Genomic DNA, 18,717 nt, shown 5'->3' with positions numbered 1-18,717 from the left:
AAATATTGTAGTTAAAAAAGATTATCAAAAAATTGTTTAGTTACTTTTCTTTTTAGTTTATTTTAATTTTATAATTTATAAATTTTGAATGGTGCGAAAATAACATTGATTAAATAAACAAACATATGTAAATTTATTATTCTATCACCATTTTGTGGTACTAGTGCACTTAATGATCCGTGCTGAAATAACGTTATTTAAAAAGCCATTCTTAACATGGGGAGGGAGTTTTGTACCTATTTCTACTTTAACCTTACAATTGAATAAAAAAAAAACATTAAACTTTAATTAAGCTTAGAAATACGATTTAAAATATAGCGCGGATCATAGCACCCATTTTTTTATTAATAAATGTTTAGTAATTATTTTTCTTTTAATATTCATAAACAGTAAAAACGTCGTCATTTAAAAAGAAATTATTTAAAAAGCCATTCTTAACATGAGGAGTGTTTTGTACCTATTCTCTACTATAACCTTACAATTGAATAAAAAAAACATTAAACTTTGGGTTTGTATTAGTAATACTATTACTGTACACATAGATTCGAAAAAGTTGTCAAAAAACAAATATATAACAAATAAATGTTATCAAAAGCAAGATAAGTTACTTTTCTACCAAACTGGATATATTTTTCGTGTTTTTATTCAATGTAACATATTTATTCAGCTCGAAAAACATACACTGTTTACCGATGTATTGGAAAATTCAAGATGGCGTCTGATTCTCTCTTTAACACGGTAAGTTTGGGAAAAGGTGTTATAAATAAAAACTCAGATAAAATACTGTTAAAAACACGCTCAATATATGTTACCTTGACATAGGTTGACATATATTCGGCGGGTTTTTAATAGTATTTTGTACAGTTTTTTATTTATTACACCTTTTCCCAAACTTACCGTGTTAAAGAGAGAATCAGACGCCATCTTGAATTTTCCAATACATCGGTAAACACTATGTTTTTCGAGCTGAATAAATATGTTACATTGAATAAAAACACGAAAAATATATCCAGTTAGGTAGAAAAGTAACTTATCTTGCCTTTGATAACATTTATTTGTTATATATTTGTTTTTTGACAACTTTTTCGAATCTGTGTACAGTAATACAAACCCTTAATAAGTGTTTAGTAATTATTTTTCTTTTAATATTCATAAACAGTAAAAAATCGTCATTTAAAAAGAAATTATTTAAAAAGCCATTCTTAACATGGGGAGGGTGCAAATTCGCCTAAAAAAGTAGAATCTCATTTTACGGAATTAGCTAACCGGGGTCGATAACTATTGTTGTAATGAAAAAAAAAGTTTCATTCAACACACAAAACTAAAAACACATTTAAAAAAGAAAATGCTATTTAAAAAAGAAAAGAAAAAGTCGATAAAAGTGACACAGTAAAACAGTAAAAAAAAAAAAGTCGATAAAAGTGATTGAAAGTGAGATATTATTAATAAATGTGTAGTAATGTCTTTTATTTCAATATTCATAAACAGTAAAACAAAGTCGATAAAAATTCATGATCGTTTAGTTACTATGGCAACTAAAACATGTCCTTTTCGCATGCGTGGGGAGAAGTCATTGTTTTTTGAGGGTGTTCGGCAGGGAACTCTTATCGCGATCAGTACCCAATTTCGATTTGGCTCATTTCGTTAGTCTCATTTCGTTTTCCGGTACGCGGTACGCTCGATCTGACTTTTTGATCACCCGTCTGGTCGGCCATATCAGAGAATTATCGTTAGTTATTTAGACGAGACATACACATTTAAATCATGATTTTCTTTAGTCCAGATGAGTGCAGTAAATAAACTTTTAACTCGAAATGACCCCTAATGTACTAATGTATAACGTAAGACACAGAAAAGAAACATTTATAATGCGTACACAGCTTTATTTTCTCATAGAACCACCGACCGCTTTCAATGGATTTTACCTCCGAGTTTAAATTAAAAACGCATTTGAACAGATTCTAGAGTAGAGAAGAACTAACGCGTTGGTATTCTTTTGTGATGGCTGGTCTCTTCCGCTACTAAGTCACGCATCTTTTCTTTCTTTTTTTTTTTTTTTCAATGTATAGTGGACCAGTTGTGTACTTTTCAAAAACCCGTTTTAATTCTACTAAACTTAACTATTTGAATCTAATAATATTTATTTTCAATTAATTTTTTGATCCGTGCTGAAATAATAACGTTATTATTTAAAAAGCCATTCTTAACATGGGGAAGGGGAGGGTATTTTGTACCTATTCTGTACTTTAATCTTACAATTGATTAAAAAAAACATATAATAAAATTTTAATTAGACTTGCAAATACGATTTAAAAAATAGCGCGGATCAGTGAAGTGCATTAGTACCAAATTTTTTATCAACTCTAAAAGAAAAAAACATTTCAGTCGGTTGTTATTTTTTGTTTTTTTTGCATTATACTTTGAATTTGTTTTATTTATATGGTCCATCAAAAAATTATTATGAAATGTTTCTCTGGCTAAGCAAACGAAAATAGAGAAAAACTAAAAAGAACCTTAAAAAAAGTGTGTACATATTTTGACCGATGCTCAGTAAAAATGTCACAGTTGAAAAACTATAGCGACTTCTTAATAGGATGCTATAAAAAAGGTATAATCAAGGACCAAGGTCTGAGGCTAAGAAATTTATCCTGACACATCAATGACAACTTGCTGAGAGAGAAAGAGAAAAAAAAGTGTCTTACCTCTTGCAACAGATGCCGTCGGTTGCGACCTTAGGTATTAGTCCTTGTGGTCCCGTAATAATTCTTATCAATACAATAATTGATTGAGAAAAGAAAAAACAAAGGAACTACCAAGACGGTGTCTCAATTGTAAATAAGAAAAGGAAAAAGAAGAAAAGGAACAACTACAGACACAGTGTGAACCGATTGTAAAGATGGGGGTGAAAAATAATATACAAGCTAGTCAGCCCATACAATTTTATAGAAGGTCTAGGGTCACATGATTTATCCATTAGTATAAAAAACAATCACAAAGGGAAAGACGCTTTCGCATCCATCTCCCAAAACCTGAGGCCATTGAAGGTAGGAAAGATTTTCTTATACACTCCCGTCTCAAGAGGAAAAAAAAAAAAATAAATAAAATGAATAAATAAATAGTAAACAGTGAAGTTGTCTGAGTACATTTCAATGCAAAATAACTGTTAATTTTTGGTCCAAACACTTAAAATTCTAAATTTAGATTCCCGGGACATGGATCCAACTTGATAAATTGAACAAATCCAAGAAAAATAAGTTTTAAGGGGTCGAAGCAAAAAAAAACAAAAAAAAAAAACAACTTTCAGCCAATCCCCGGTCCAAACATTCCAAACCAACATAAAGTGTATTCAGACATAGGGCAAGCTTCGTAATCGGTTTTTGTCAAAATTTGACTGCCCAGCCGGCTGAACTGCTAGTAAATAAATAAAAATAAAGGATAAAGAGAAAAGGAAGAAAAAAAATGGGAGAGGTAAATAAATAATTACGGATTTTCTGAGAGTGGACCGTTAGTGAATTGAATGTAGGCAATTCCAACAGTACCAATTCTCACCCTCTGGGGGAACTTGATGAATACCTACGCAGTTGAAATGGTACCATTGATTGCATTCATCACAGCATATCATTGGACTACCATTATCTGGTAGAACACATCCTGGGCAAATACATGCATGTTCAGCATCATTTAATAAATTATCCACCATCATATCATGGGATAATGAAGGATCCTGGTTGAGGCAACTTTCACACCGCCAACTCTCCTCTTCTGGTGGAGGTCGATATAGACCAACACAGGAAAAATGGTACCAGTCATCACAGCAGTCACAACATATCATGGCACTGCCATTGTCTGGTTCACCACAATCAGGGCAAATCCAACCAAGCTCTGTGCCCTCTTCAATAGGGTCTTCAAGTACAGATGTACAGCCATTCAGATTGTCATCAGCATTCCCCATCAAGGAATCAAGTCCATCAATGGGTTCTTGAATAGACGACTCCAAGGGATAGAGCTGCTTCAGGGAATGAACTTGCAAGGAGCCATCTCCTCGTTTTATCTGAGCAGATCTCACCAATCCGTCATCTCCTGTAAATAGACGTGTGACCCTACCCACTGCCCAAAATGGTAAGGTTTGTTAGGGAGTTTGATTGTGACTACATCTCCCAAACAAACAACTGGTGAAGTCCCTCTTTGTTGTCTTTGGGCATGCTCTCTTATACTAAGCAGATAATCTTCTTACCAAATTTTTAAAAATCTTTTTAATGCATCATTCCTGCAATTTAAGGACTCTAAGAGTTGTTTCCGAGAGGGAGTTTCTAGTTAAATACCTTCCCCATCCATTCTCAAAATCAAACGAGGGTTTACTACAGGGTGTAAAAAGTGATTTGGACTTATTATTTCCAAACTTGAGTCAGATGAACTTCTGTAAGTCAAGGGACGGTCATTTATAGCATTTTGTACATCAGAAATAATTGTCAGGAGATCGAAATAATCATGACTAGCTCGTCTAATTAATTTATACAAACAAGACTTGATGGTTTTAATCAGTCTTTCCCATACACTTCTATACCAAGGAGAGTGTACAGGGATCTTAACATGCTTGATTTGGCATGTCCCCAATTTCTCCCTGAATTCACTGGAAGCAATCACCTCATGAATGATGTCACGTTCAGCCACAAATGACTTAGCATTGTCACTATAAATATGCGAAGGAATTCCATAAATATTTGAAAATCGAATCAAGGCCATTAGGAATGAGTGAACAGACATATCCTCAATCAGTTCTAGATGAACTGACCGTACCTCCAAACAAGTAAAGACCAGGATATACATCTTCACCCTCTCCCCACCTCTCAGAACCCACAGATGACCCGTATAGTCTCATCCTGTGTGCAAAAATGGTCTTATCATATTCCCCCAATGTTTAGGTAAATCAGTCATTTTGGGGTAGGTAAATGGGATAGAGTTAAATTTCTGGCACAAGGAGCATCCTGATAAAATTCTCTTACTGCCTGCCTACCCTGGGGTATCCAGTACCCAGATAACCTGACCTTATTCAAGGTAGCAGGAACACCCAGATACTTACACTGGTGGTGACAGTCCAATATTATGAGATTAGTAAGATGGTGATCCTTAGCAATAAGCAAGGGATTAACTATCTCGTATTCATATACAGAGACCTTCCCAATTCTTCCCTTGGATCGAATTAATCCTTCCTTATCCAAAAAAAGGTTTAGACTTCCCACTCTCGGTGGTATTGACCTACCTGAAGGATTTTGTAAGTATTCTAATTCCTCCCAGAAGGATTGTCTCTGCATCACCTTAATCAAGTGTGTCCGAGCCATCTTACCAAAGTCGGAGTCTCTTTTCCTCAACCTATTAATAAACTTGAACACACATGTGGTGATATTTAATAGTTTAGACAATGAAGAATATCTATCATATTGCACAACTGGCTCCTCCTGGCTGTGGGAAACAGCACAAACCATCGAGGATACAATCTTTTTGCTTTCTGGGCTCAAACAATTCAAAGGATTTTCAGGCCAAGAAATCGGTTGGCCTTTTAGCCAAGATGGTCCAGAAACCCAATATTCCAAATTGGCCCTCAGTTTAGAGGTAGGAATACCCCTGATGATAAGGTCAGCGGGATTCTGTGCAGTTGGCACATATTTAAACTGAATGGCCACACCAAATTTAGACCTCAATTCAGCCTCCCATTGACTAATGTCCTTCAATCTATTTATGGCAAAAACATTCTTGCTATTAGTCCGCATTGTGACCAACCAGGATAACACTATTTGTGAATCAACTGCAAGAAATACCTTTTTGAAACTTACATTTGAATAGGCTTTCAACAAAGTTGGGAGGCACTTGATGGCCAAGAAGGCTGATAAAAGCTCCAGAGTTGGTAAACTCTTTGATTTAAGAGGCGCCACCTTGCCTTGGAAAAAAATCAGAGATGAAACTTTCCCCTGGACTGCATATGCTGCAAATCCATATGCTCTTTTAGATGCATCACAAAATAGAAATAATTCAGCTTCCCTTCCTTCATCAAGGGTTTTTCTAGGGAAGGTAACAGAACTAAGTTCTGAAAATTCATGGGCGATGACTGCCCATTTGGATTGAAGTTCACTTGGCACAATTTCATCCCACTCAAAACCTTATTTCCACAACTCACTAACAAGAGTACGTGCCTGTATAGATACCGGCAAACATAATGAGAGTGATGCTTCAGACAGTATATGCCTTTTAGTTGCTGCCTCAGGGTTACAATTATAGGAAGCAATATTGATGGTATCAGTAAGAGGATCGTAACGATAACCTAATACCTTCTCCCAAGGACAGCTGTGACTCACAAGAGTACCATCTCTCCTCATTAAATCGTGTAATTCTGTATTATTAGAGTTGCAAGATTGGAGTATGAATCCTCCTTCTTGCAATCTTTCTACTGCTCGTGTATACAAGCCCGTTAACTCATCCAAGGAATTGCTTGTTCTAATCAGATTATCTACATAAAAATTAGATTGTAACATCCCAGTGCAATCATCCAAAGGATAATGCCCAGCATGAAATTTTAGTATGCAATTCAAGATTAATAGGCTTGCACTAAACCTAAATAAGATTGTTGTATAACGGTAACACATTAGTTTATTATTTTTTCGCAGAAAGAAACAAAATTTATTCTTATCAAATTCACTAGCTAATCGAATCATCAAGAATGTCTTCTTGATGTCTGCCAAAAATATATACCTATTTGTTCGGAAAAGCAAAGTTAAATCAAGCATGTCCCCTGTTAAGTTGATCCAGCAGCATCATTTAGAGAGACAGAGTTCTTAGTTTTAAAAGAACAGTTAAAAACTGGTCGAATTTTAGTTGTAGTTGTATGCTCGTCTTTGAACACGGGTCTATGTGGAACCCACACATAATGCTTGTATTCCTGAGGGGAGCATTCTAGGGGTTCAATTATCCCTTCTCTTTCTTGGTCTTCAAAAACCTTGATATACTCCTCATATAAGTCCTTCTTCTTTAAATTAAATACTACTGTCCAGCACCTTAAGTGCTATATGATGGTTAGATTGAACCTGAGATAACCTGTCCTTATGTCAATGCAATTTAACCAAATAATGACCATCTTTATAAACTGTTTTGCATGAATTCTTCCATCTTTTGATTGTCATAGTCAGAAACCGATTCTATGTCAGGCAGTCCCAAGGATTCTAGACTAAACATCCACTCCAAGCCTCAATCCACAGTGCTTCCCTCAAAAATGTTGGCAAATGGATCCACATAGGTCAGAACAGGATTCACAATACTATTAACCAAAGAATCGTTACAATAGTACTGCCTGTCAATTTCATAGTTCAAGGCTCCCGGAGTTATAGCAATCTTACTGATTTGGTTCTCATGCAAAAAATGTTTTGTATTTCCTATGGGGATAATGCCAGCGGATGTCTGCCAAGCAGCACCATTCGTGCATCGTGTTATCTTCATGGGACGCATATATTGAATCAAATCAATTCCCATGAGACCCCACAATTGTACACTGCCACTCTCTATTTCTGCAGCAAAGGTATAATTCAGTTTTCTTAGGTTTTCCCAAACCAGAGGAAGGTCTGGTACTTTGTGAGACAGATTCAATTCTCAATCAATTAGAATAGGTAGTTGGGGGGCTACTTCCGGCAAGACCTCTACAACTGCTGTTAACTGCTTGAAAATGCGGCGTTTTCTCCCCACAAAGGTCACAACGTCCATGGCCACCTCCTCCCATGAGTCTGGATCGCACTTCAGGTGCTGAAGAACCCTTTCAGAGAAATATGACCTGACTGCCCGAGTCAATAAAGCAATTCAGAGAAACTGAGGCGGCTCCCCTTTTAATTGTGATGTTGACCATTGGCAGTAGGTTTGAATGTCCCCAAGTTTTGTACTTATGCTAGTATTTATTTCAGTTTCCTCTTGTACAAATTGAGGACACATAGAAGCATAATGCCTCCGAGACTTACAATACCTGCAAGGGAATCTAAATCCCTTGACTCCTGGACAGGTTTTCTGATCATGGCTGGCAACTGTGCAGAATTCACACAATCCAAGTTGCCTACAGCGTTGCAGGCGCTCATTCTATGAGGGATAGGTAGTACATTGAGAACTAGTGTGTCCATTTCTTGCACAAAAATTGCAATAAGGAATCTTGTCTTCCAAGTCTAGGTCTGCGTGAAAACTTTGTAATGCAGAATTTTTAGGTGGGTTTCTCGTCCAAACTGCATTTGACCTTGGCTTAAACCGTGGAATCAGTTCTGTCTTAGGAGTTGAAATAGGTTTAATCCAGAGTAATGCTTTAATAACTTCGTGACTATACTGCAGTATGCAGTTCAAGCCAGGATATGGTGTGCTAGAGCCTCTAATGAGCTCTGCCTTTATCTCATCAGGGATCTTATCAAATAGAATATGAGTCACCAGACATCCACTTCCGGAGTCCTCAACTAAAAAATCATAACCATAGTCTGAATCTAACTCACCAAGTTCATACTGAACCTGGGAAAGATATTCCTTTAGTTATTCATAAGACTTGTCCACCTTAGGTGTAGACTGCACTATTCTTTTAAAAATTTCTTCCCTAATGGCTTCTCTGTCCCAGTATTCTTCCTTTAAAATATTTATGGCCACATCATAATTATGGTCATTTCTGACAGGTGATGGATCAGATGAAATGGCCGACCTATCACATATGCCTTAAGGCATATGAGTTTTTCCTTCTTTGAGCTCACTTCAGATGTTCAACACTCAAAACGGGTTAGGAAATCCCGCAGGGCAAATTTATTGGTTTTATTAACGCCAGTAAATGTTGGACATGTTATTTTAGGCTTTGCTAATTCAATGCCAGATTGAGCTGGGGAAGGTAGAGTGGGAGGAGTTGAGGTTAGTAAAGGGGAATGGATCTCTGGAATCGGTGAGGAAGCATCTAACTGCGACAATAATTTATTCACCCTGGTTTTGTAAGTGAAACTGTCTGTCAAACAGTTCCTCATCTCAATCGATGGTGTCTCCTTCATTATTTTCTTGTCAATATGCAATAACTCTTGGAGCCACTGGAGAATGTCTCGTTTATGAAGTTCTAATACATCTCTCTCAAGAGGTTCAAGTCCACTAAGATTTTTTAGTGTTAAGTCTATCATCGTACGAGTGACTCTCTGATCTTCCATTAAGGATGACCGTTGTTAAAGATGAAATAACCAAGGTCCAGACATGAATGTGTTATGAGATAAAACTTTATTATAGCAAGCGCTAACACGTGCGACTGGTCTCAAAGGGAAAATCTAACTGACTAGTCGCATCCGGGGTTTTACCCTTGGCGGTCCTCTCCTCATATAAGGGGAGATAATCACTCTTTCCTGGGGCAGGATAAATGGGATGGGATGTTAACACTTCCCCGCTTTCCTTTCTTGTGCTGATGAAAGTTTTCAGGAGACATCATCAAAGGGTTATCTGCAGGGAAAGGGAAAGAAAAAGAAGAATTTAACAAAATTATGTGACACTGTGTTTTAAGGATTAGAGAGATTGTTCCTTGGGTTCAGATGTGAATCCTAGAATTTTAAAAGAGGGGACTCCCTTTTTTGTTAAGCCATCAGCAATTTGTTTGTCAGTGGGTATCCAGGATATCTCTGCAATTTCTCCTCTGTCAACCATTTCTCTAAGGATGGCCATTTCAATTCTTAGTCTTTTATCGAGGATTTGTGTGGTAGAATGCACTGCATCATACAAACAGGAATTGTCTGTTTTGCATGTTATCTTGATGTTTGTAGTGTGATCTTCCATTTGCAGCAAATCCAGTATCAATTTTCTGTAATAATGGCAGGCTTCAGTAAGATCAACCATGGCCAGAGTCTCCGCAGCAAGCGTGCTTTTGACTATTCTTTTGATGCGTTTAGATTGCCAGGCTATTGGCATGTATTGGTTATTACTACCAACCAGAAAAATAATGTAGCCACCTTGTGATCCACCGTCAGTTAGGTTAGCAAAGGATGCATCACTGTATGCTATAATTTGAAGCAATTTAGGGTTTCCAAGATTGGGAATATGGATTTGGGATTTCTCCTTTTTTGCCTTTTTGATAGTCCTATTTATTTGTTTTATACATTCCACATTTTCTTGTTTTAATATGAAACTCAATGCACTGACATCAAAACTGAGGTCAGGTCTAGTTTGAGTGGCTAGCCAGTTGAGTTGACCGATTAGCTGTCTGGCCTAGGAGATCTCAGTGGATGTCAGCTTGTCTTCCAGCCTTCTTCCATTCTGCAGCGGAATGTGTCTGAGTTTCTTTGTGTATTCATCTTGTCCAATATTGATGTTACTATTGGATTTTTTTATTTCTAATCCAATATATTGGAACTTGGCAACTTCTTCAGATTTCACTTTGAAAAGTTTACGAAGTTCATTAATGACTTTGTTCTCAAAGGTTTCTGAACCAGCAAAGCAGAAATCATCGACATGAGTGGCAATTATGCCTTGAAGCTTGTTTTTGAAATGCCAAGTGAAAATAGCCTGGTCATATTTTGATGGTGTGGCCCCTAGCTTTACTAGTTTCTCTCTAAGTGTTAGGTACCAGGATCGAGATGCATCTGTTAGACCATAAACACATTTGGATAATTTCCAGATGTAACCAGGGGATACATTGGCTTCTTTGGGAGGAAGAAGGTAGACGGGTCGATCTAATTGCTTGCTTTGTAAAAAGGCAGTTTTGATGTCCATGGATTTGCATACCCAACCACTTGCTGATATAACTCCTAAGACTGATCGTAAACTTTCTTTTGTACATGTTGGGGAGTCATTTCTAACATTGCAGGCATCTTTATCTTGAAAGCCTTTCGCAACAAGTCTGGCCTTAAAGGTTTGTTTTCCATTCAACTCCTTGAGGGTGTAGACCCATCTTGTGCATATTTTTGGTTGGCCCTGATCTAATACTTGTGTGTAGACTTTGTGTTCAACCCAACTTTGGAGTTCTCTCTTTTTGGCCTTATCATATTGGTCATTAGAGGAGTCAGTCATTAGATTTACCTCCGTGGCTTCATTAGTGAGGGGTTGGTCATCTTTGTTTTCTCCCATTCCAAGACCCCATTCTCAAAATCTAGCCAGAATGGGTCACCTTCCTCCATAGCAACGTTCATTAAATATTTATTTTTGCCAGTGGCTTTACCAGCTCTACTGATCACATTCAATTTTCTCCATTCTTGGTCTTCATCATTGGTGAATTTGCATATTATAGTTTGGCCTGGTTTAGGCAGTTGTACAGATTTGGTGGCCACTTTGGGTAACGTGTCACATTCATTGGCCTCATTCTGCTCAGGGTCATCAATTTCACTGCCCTCATCTATTGGCACATAACCACTTGTGATGGCATTGTTGTGCCTCTGAGGTTTTGTTCGTACACTGGTGTCTTGGTGTTCAGAGGTGTTGTGGTATGTGTCAGGATATGGAATTAAGCGTGAAGGATGCACTCTAACGTATGTGGCTCCATGTTTGACTAGTACTTGTTTATGTTCCCAGCCTATGACAGCACCGGGACCAAGCCATCGATCAGATTCATTTCTTTTAAAAAGGACAAGGTCACCATTCTTGTATTGATCAATTACACTGGTTCTCACCTGATGACGGAGAGCTCGTCTCAATTTTTCAGAGGCTTCACACTCTATGAAACCTTTTCTTGCAGCATGCATGGCATTGAGGTTGTCAGCAACAATTTGACTAGTACTCACACCTTCTAGTGCAGGAAGTTGATCATTCAGGAGAGAAGGCAGGTTGGGATTTTTTCCAAAAACCAGTTGGTTAGGGCTATAGCCGTGTGAATTGTGAAGTGCATTCTTGGCATTGACCGCCCATGAGAGAGCAACATCAAAGTTACACCGAGCATCTTCTAAAGTCTTCTTGACCATTTCTCCCAGAACACCATTGTGCCTTTCATTCAATCCATTACTCCAGGGGGATTGTGCAGCAGTGGTACGGACTACGATATTCAAATTTTGAGCCATGTCTCGGAAGAATTGATTGTCAAATTCCCGGCCATTATCAGTAAGAAAAGCTGCTGGAGCACCAAAATATGCAATCCAGCGTTTGAAGATGGCAGTGAGTATATCAGAGCTCTCCTTACTTGTAAGCCTAACAGCGACACTATATCTGGTTGCATGGTCCACCAAGTGTAGTACTTTATGTCCATTAATTTCCTTTATGTCCATGGCTACAGTCTGGTTAAAATGAGTTCCTAAAGGAAATCCTACAACAGGTAGAGGTGCAGGTTTTTTATACCTGAGGCAGGTCTGACAAGCAAGAGGAAGCTTCCTCAGTATATCCATAAATTCAGCATCTTTTAAACCAGAGCTTTTGACAAGATTACACAATTTTTGTGCACTGGGATGGCTGAATTGTCGATGTAATTTGGTAGCAATTTTTAATTTCTCAACTTTGCTCTTTTTATTAATTTTGTTTAAAAATAAAATATATCGTAACTTACCCTGGTCTGGTGGAGGTGTAGATATAGGGATGTGGTAGTGGCCAGAAGTGGTGCACAGCAACCTTATTTTTTTTCCAAACATTTCCGCTGTGTCATCATTAAAGTTTAGGGTTGTCTGGGCTCTTTTCATGGCACTCTTGCTTAGTAGCAAAGGGATATCAGCGTCAACAACATCACTCATTATTTTAATGTTCATCTTTGCAATGACACATGGCAAAGTTACCTTTTGTAGAGATTTTATTTTCATACCATCTCCAAATTTAAAGTATTTTGTGCCCTCATCATAAAGAATGTCTTTTTTTGAGTCCTCGGACAAGGTTTCAAGAAAACAGTCCAACCATTTCTTTCCACATACCGTCGCTGACGCACCAGAGTCCAAAATTGCACAATTTATGGTTTCTCCGAAAAGCGAGTTCTCCGACTCCCGTCGATTAAGCAACACTATATTAGCGATGTCTTGACAACTGCCGGAAATATCATTTTTATGTTCATTTAATAATACCATATTTCTCTTGAATGGTGATTATTTTGGGAATAAGGACACTTTTTGGCATAGTGAAATTTGCATCCACAGACGTAACAAACGGGAGTCTGACTATTCGAAAAATTTCGATTTGGGTAGCGGTTATAATTGTGTGGCCGGCCTCTGCCATTATTTGTGCTGCTACTACGCGTGAAGTGAGGGGGAGAGGCAGGCTTATACGCATGACGTCGTCTCGTGTATAGTATTTCACTGTTGTCCTGTGTCTGCCTCACTAAAAACGACGTTGTCAGTTTCATTTTTTATGGAAATGTTTTGTGGTCTAGCCGTGGTTAAGTTTTCACATGAAATTTTTTTTAATTGTTGAGCCATATCTTTTAGAGTGAGGTTGTTTATTGTCGCACGTATTAATCTCTCGTTTTCGGGGTTGAGATTGGCAGACTTTAACGCGCGATAGGCTAATACGGGTTCTGGTAAAATTATTTTAAATTCCCTGAGTTTCGCTACGTGCCTGTCGAACTGGATTAAGTAGTCATTTATGGAAGCGTTAGGTTCACGCTGATAACTTTCAAAGTTCTCGTAGGATATGAAAGCAGACTGGTTTTTATCCTGAAGAAAAAGTGTATCCAGCTTTTCGACGAGATTGTCCATTCCTTCTTCGGCATTCAGTAATGAAATGTCCATTTCTAGTACAGCAGCGCGAGACTGTCCGGTGAGCGAAAGAAATACAGCGGGAGCTTGTTTTGAAGGCGGAATGGTCGTTGCTATCTTCCATAGTTCAATTTCTCGTTTCCATGAATCGTAAAATTCCGGGTTTAGTCGTGGTGGTTCAAATATTCTGGAACTCATTGTTTTTTTTGTTTTTTTTTTTATCTTCGTACGCTCTGCTACCAGATGTTAAAGATGAAATAACCAAGGTCCAGACATGAATGTGTTATGAGATAAAACTTTATTATAGCAAGCGCTAACACGTGCGACTGGTCTCAAAGGGAAAATCTAACTGACTAGTCGCATCCGGGGTTTTACCCTTGGCGGCCCTCTCCTCATATAAGGGGAGATAATCACTCTTTCCTGGGGTAGGATAAATGGGATGGGATGTTAACAACCGTGATGATTGTTCAACTTGTTGTAAAGAATTCATTCTAATATAAAAAAAAGTATCTGTTGCAATGTATAGCGACTTCTTAATAGGATGCTATAAAAAGGTATAATCAAGGACCAAGGTCTGAGGCTAAGAAATTTATCCTGACACATCAATGACAACTGGCTGAGAGAGAAAGAGAAAAAAAACGTCTTACCTCTTGCAACAGATGCCGTCGGTTGTGACCTCAGGTATTAGTCCTTGTGGTCCCGTAATAATTCTTATCAATACAATAATTGATTGAGAAAAGAAAAAACAAAGGAACTACCAAGACGGTGTCTCAATTGTAAATAAGAGAAGAAGAAAAAAGAAAAGGAAAAAGAAGAAAAGGAACAACTACAGACACGGTGTGAACCAATTGTAAAGATGGGGGTGAAAAATAATATACAAGCTAGTCAACCCATACAATTTTATAGAAGGTCTGGGGTCACATGATTTATCCATTAGTATAAAAAACAATCAGAAAGGGAAAGACGCTTTCGCATCCATCTCCCAAAACCCGAAGCCATTGAAGGTAGGAAAGATTTTCTTATAAATTAAACTTGCAAATACGATTTAAAAAATAGCGCAGATCAGTAAAGTGCATTAGCACCAAATTTTTTATCAACTCTAAAAGAAAAAAACATTTCAGTCGGTTGTTTTTTTGTTTGCATTATACTTTGAATTTGTTTTATTTATATGGTCCATCAAACAATTATTACGAAATGTTTCTCTGGCTAAGCAAACGAAAATAGAGAAAAACTAAAAAGAACCTTAAAAAACGTGTGTACATATTTTGACCGATGCTCAGTAAAAATGTCACAGTTGCAAAACAAAAAGCGCCAGTATTAAGTTACTAACATACTTTTTTGTGTTTGTACCTTCAAATGGATTCGCGTAATACATCTTGATTTATAGCGAAAAAAAAAAAAAAAAAAAACTACTTCAAAACAGTCCCAAAACATAAAAACTAAATAGATCGATGGTACATGAATTATTTTATTTTTTTTTTTGTCATTTATTTTTAATGTTTCATTTGACAAAGAAAAAAGAATCCGATTCATATTGAAACTGAATTTTATTTATTAGTTTTAAAATAAATAAATGGTGCAAGTAAGGAATTTCACCTTATTAAAAACAAAAATACAGAACAATCTTTACAATATATCATTTGTCACAGAACGAAAATGTCATACTAATTGTTACGTTCACGGGTTAATATTAGAGTGAAAACGACACGGAGTTAGGATGTAATAGCAGCTTTATTGAGCGTCGTGTTTTTTCATACAGAACAGTCTTCCTTCTTTTTCGGAGAGTTCCTAGAAAGGGCAGGTGGGGGCAGTGGTGGGGGTTTAGCTATACGCAACATCTCCCCTCGTTGGGGAGAGTGTTTGTTTATTTTGTTTTCCTCTAAGGGGGAGGGATAGGGACAGGGTTTTAAATGGCCACATGGGGGAGGGTGAATTGTTCATTCATTGTAGCGTGCAGGTTTTCGAATAATGCGTCCTGAGTGCGTGGTCACTTGTTGGCTGTCATTCCTTACACAAACATTTTCTTCAGTCGGCTCATTTTCCTGTGCAATGTCTCCTGGTGCTGGCATGTCAGTGATAGCCCTTACTTTTTCTGGGTCGACTCCAATGCCGTCTTTAGTGATGTGATGCCCCATGAAAGTGATCGCGTCTAGTCCAGTCTCCAGTTTTTCTGGGTTGAGTTTAACTCCTATTGTTTGGCATTTCTGGAGTAGCTTGTGGAGCCGTCTGTCATGTTCTTCTTGGTCTTTCCCATAGATTACCAAGTCATCTACAATGATAACAACTCCATGCATGCCCTGGAATTGTTCATTCAGCTTTCTTTGGAATATCTCGGCTGAAGAGTTCAGGCCAAATGGTAACCTATGCCAGCAATATCAGCCAAAACATGTCTGAAAGGTGGTCAAGTCACTGGATGCATCATCGAGCTCAACGTGCCAATATCCTGATGAGAGGTCCACTTTTGTGAATACTTTTGCATCTCTCATGTCATGAAGGACGTCCTCGAGAATTGGTATGGTGTAGTGCTTTGTTAAGCTCATGAGGATCCAAGCATATTCTCATTGTCCTGTTTTTTTTTTCTTGTTATGACAAGTTGGCTAACCCATGGAGTGGGTTTATCTACTGGTCTGATCACTCCTAATCTGGTCAGTCGACTTAACTCCTTCTTCAGTTCAGAGCGTATAGCTATAGGGACTCTCCGATTGGGCATTATAGTTGGTATTGCATCTGGCTTGAGCTGGAGAGTGGCAACGCCTGGCAGCTTGCCCAGGTGATCATCGAATACTTCCTTGTAGCTTTCCTCTATGTTGACTGCTGTGACATGGTGGAAGTTCTTCTGCCCCATTTGTATGCTTGCCCGCATACCAAGCAGTGGTTGGCAATCATCTCCATCCCTAAACACTACAAATTTCACTGAGTAGGTTTGCTGCGTTTTGTTTTTTTTTTTATCTTTCTTCGGCATACACCAAGTGGCTTCATCAAAGACCCATTCCACATTGACAAAACCCCTTTGTATGGTTGCATCCTTTTTGCAAACCTTTCAGGGAGGGTATTAATGGATGCTCCTGTCTCAATCTGGAAAATAATTTCTTTCTTGTTCAAAAGCATAAGGCACTTGGCATCTTTTGCCTGTTTTGTTTTCTGGGGTTTTATCGCATTTACACAGTGGGTGTATTCTTCATCCTCTTCTGTTGAGGATGTATCAAGTTGGTTTACCCGTGGTGGTGGTGCAATACGTTTCTTGCTTCCATACATCCATGTGCTCTGTCTCTGTTTTCACGTCCTCCTGTCTTTGTTGGAACATTTGGATTCGAAATGTCCTTTCTCATTACATGCATGGCATGGTTTGCCATGGGCTGGGAATCTGTTGCGCTTTGGCACATGTGTGTAACCGCAGAATTGGCATTCTCTTTTGGAGACGGGTTCCTTTATTTGACTGGTTTCATATACTCTCATTATCTGAGCTGTATCCAGTCCCATTCCTTGGCTGTGGATTGAGGCCATTTCAGCCGCTCTGCATATGTCAACACTCTTCTGTAGAGTCAGGTGCTGTATCTTCAGTAGCTCCTGCTTGGTTAATTGGTCACGTACATCTTCTACAATTTGGTCCCGCAGAAGTGAGTCACTGCATCGGATACAGAAATTGCAAGTCTTCGACAGTACCCTTAAATCATTGTAGAACTTGTCGAAAGCCTCTCCCTCACCCTGTTTCCTCTGACGGAACGCAAATCTCTCATATGTTTCGTTGAGAATTCCGATGGAATACTCCTCCAGAGCTTGTAGTATGTCATCTACAGTGCGCTCAGTCTCCGGGGTGTCGAACTGCATGCCCTGGTATATTTTCATGGCATCATCGCCCAAACAGTTCTCCAGAAGGGCAACCTGAATTTCTCGTGGTTTATGGTTCAGACGTGTCAATAACGAGTAGTTGGACCATCGTTTATGAAATATTTTCCAGGAGTCTGCCTTATTCCCACTAAATATGAATCGTTCTGGTGGCCTTATGTGTAAGCCGGACATATCATTAGTCAATGACACGGTATCATTTGCAGCAGTCATATTCTCTTCGGCGGACATCGCTGTGAAGCAGAAGTGTTTTGATTTGAACGTTAATTAATGCAAAGAGGCAGGAAAAAAAAAAGTTTTGGCAAGAATCACTTGCGACAGCAACTTGATATCAATAATAACGATCATAAAAATAACAGACTGCCAGGACCACGAGACGCCATTACTGGAGTGACCGACTAATAAAAGAAAAACATAGCAGAAGTTAAAACCAAAAGTAATACTGCTTACACGTTCTTTGATGATTTGTCGGTCTCCTTGGATGTCATTAATTCCATAAACACGGCTGCTACCATGTTACGTCCACGGGTTAATATCAGAGTGAAAACGACACGGAGATAGGATGTAATAGCAGCTTTATTGAGCGCTATGTTTTTTCATACAGAACAGTCTTCCTCCTTTTTCGGAGAGTTCCTAGAAAGGGCAGGTGGGGCAGTGGTGGGGGTTTAGCTATACGCAACACTAATCATGTAAATTAATCAAGTAGTTTTCATTTAAACTAAGAGATTTATATATGAAGAAGCGAGAACTCTATTAGTTCCCAGCTTAAGAGAAAATAAGTGAAAAAAGAGAAAAAAAAAAAAAATGTGTCACACCAGTATTAAGTTACAAGTATAGTCACATAAAGCCAAGGGGAATAACCCTGAATGTAACAGAGTTATTTGCCCTTCTTGTGTGCTCGTCTTTTTCTGCTTCTAGTTTTGATTAGTTTACATTTTGTTGTCTGTATGCCCGGGAATAAAATCTTTTTGTACCTTTAAACAGTTTCCTGTAATACCTCTTTATTTACTGACGTGGTGACAGCAGTTAATTTATCCACGTATGTTACTTTCAAACGACTTGAAAAATATTTACATATTTTATTAAAAATAGAAGGTATTACTTGTTATTAGGCCGTACTTCAATAGTTAATGAATATGCTGAGCTCTTCTGCTTGTGTGGTGATCAAACTTCTCAAATAAACGTAAGAGCAAATAGTAAACGTAAAAGCAGGTAGCAGCAGTAAACGCAGGAACTGTTAGTAACG

At 38.1% G+C, this 18,717-nt stretch overlaps 2 protein-coding genes across 2 annotated transcripts; both read right to left on the bottom strand.

The window, feature by feature from the left end:
- Positions 1-9,537: 9,537 nt before the first annotated feature.
- Positions 9,538-9,936, bottom strand: LOC145277075 (uncharacterized). Its single transcript, XM_080128739.1, has one exon. It carries the CDS (start codon positions 9,934-9,936, stop codon positions 9,538-9,540), a length of 399 nt encoding a protein of 132 aa, XP_079984865.1.
- A 6,965-nt stretch (positions 9,937-16,901) lies between these two features.
- Positions 16,902-17,702, bottom strand: LOC145277074 (uncharacterized). The gene has a single exon (XM_080128738.1). The coding sequence runs from the start codon at positions 17,700-17,702 to the stop codon at positions 16,902-16,904; it is 801 nt and encodes a 266-aa protein (XP_079984864.1).
- Positions 17,703-18,717: the final 1,015 nt, after the last annotated feature.

Source organism: Euprymna scolopes, chromosome 5 (assembly GCF_053919585.1).
Source record: "Euprymna scolopes isolate OS-2025 chromosome 5, ASM5391958v1, whole genome shotgun sequence".
NCBI classification, from domain to species: Eukaryota; Metazoa; Mollusca; class Cephalopoda; order Sepiida; family Sepiolidae; genus Euprymna; species Euprymna scolopes.
The sequence above is the reverse complement of the archived record's forward strand: the minus strand, read 5'-3'. Positions and strand labels throughout refer to the sequence as shown.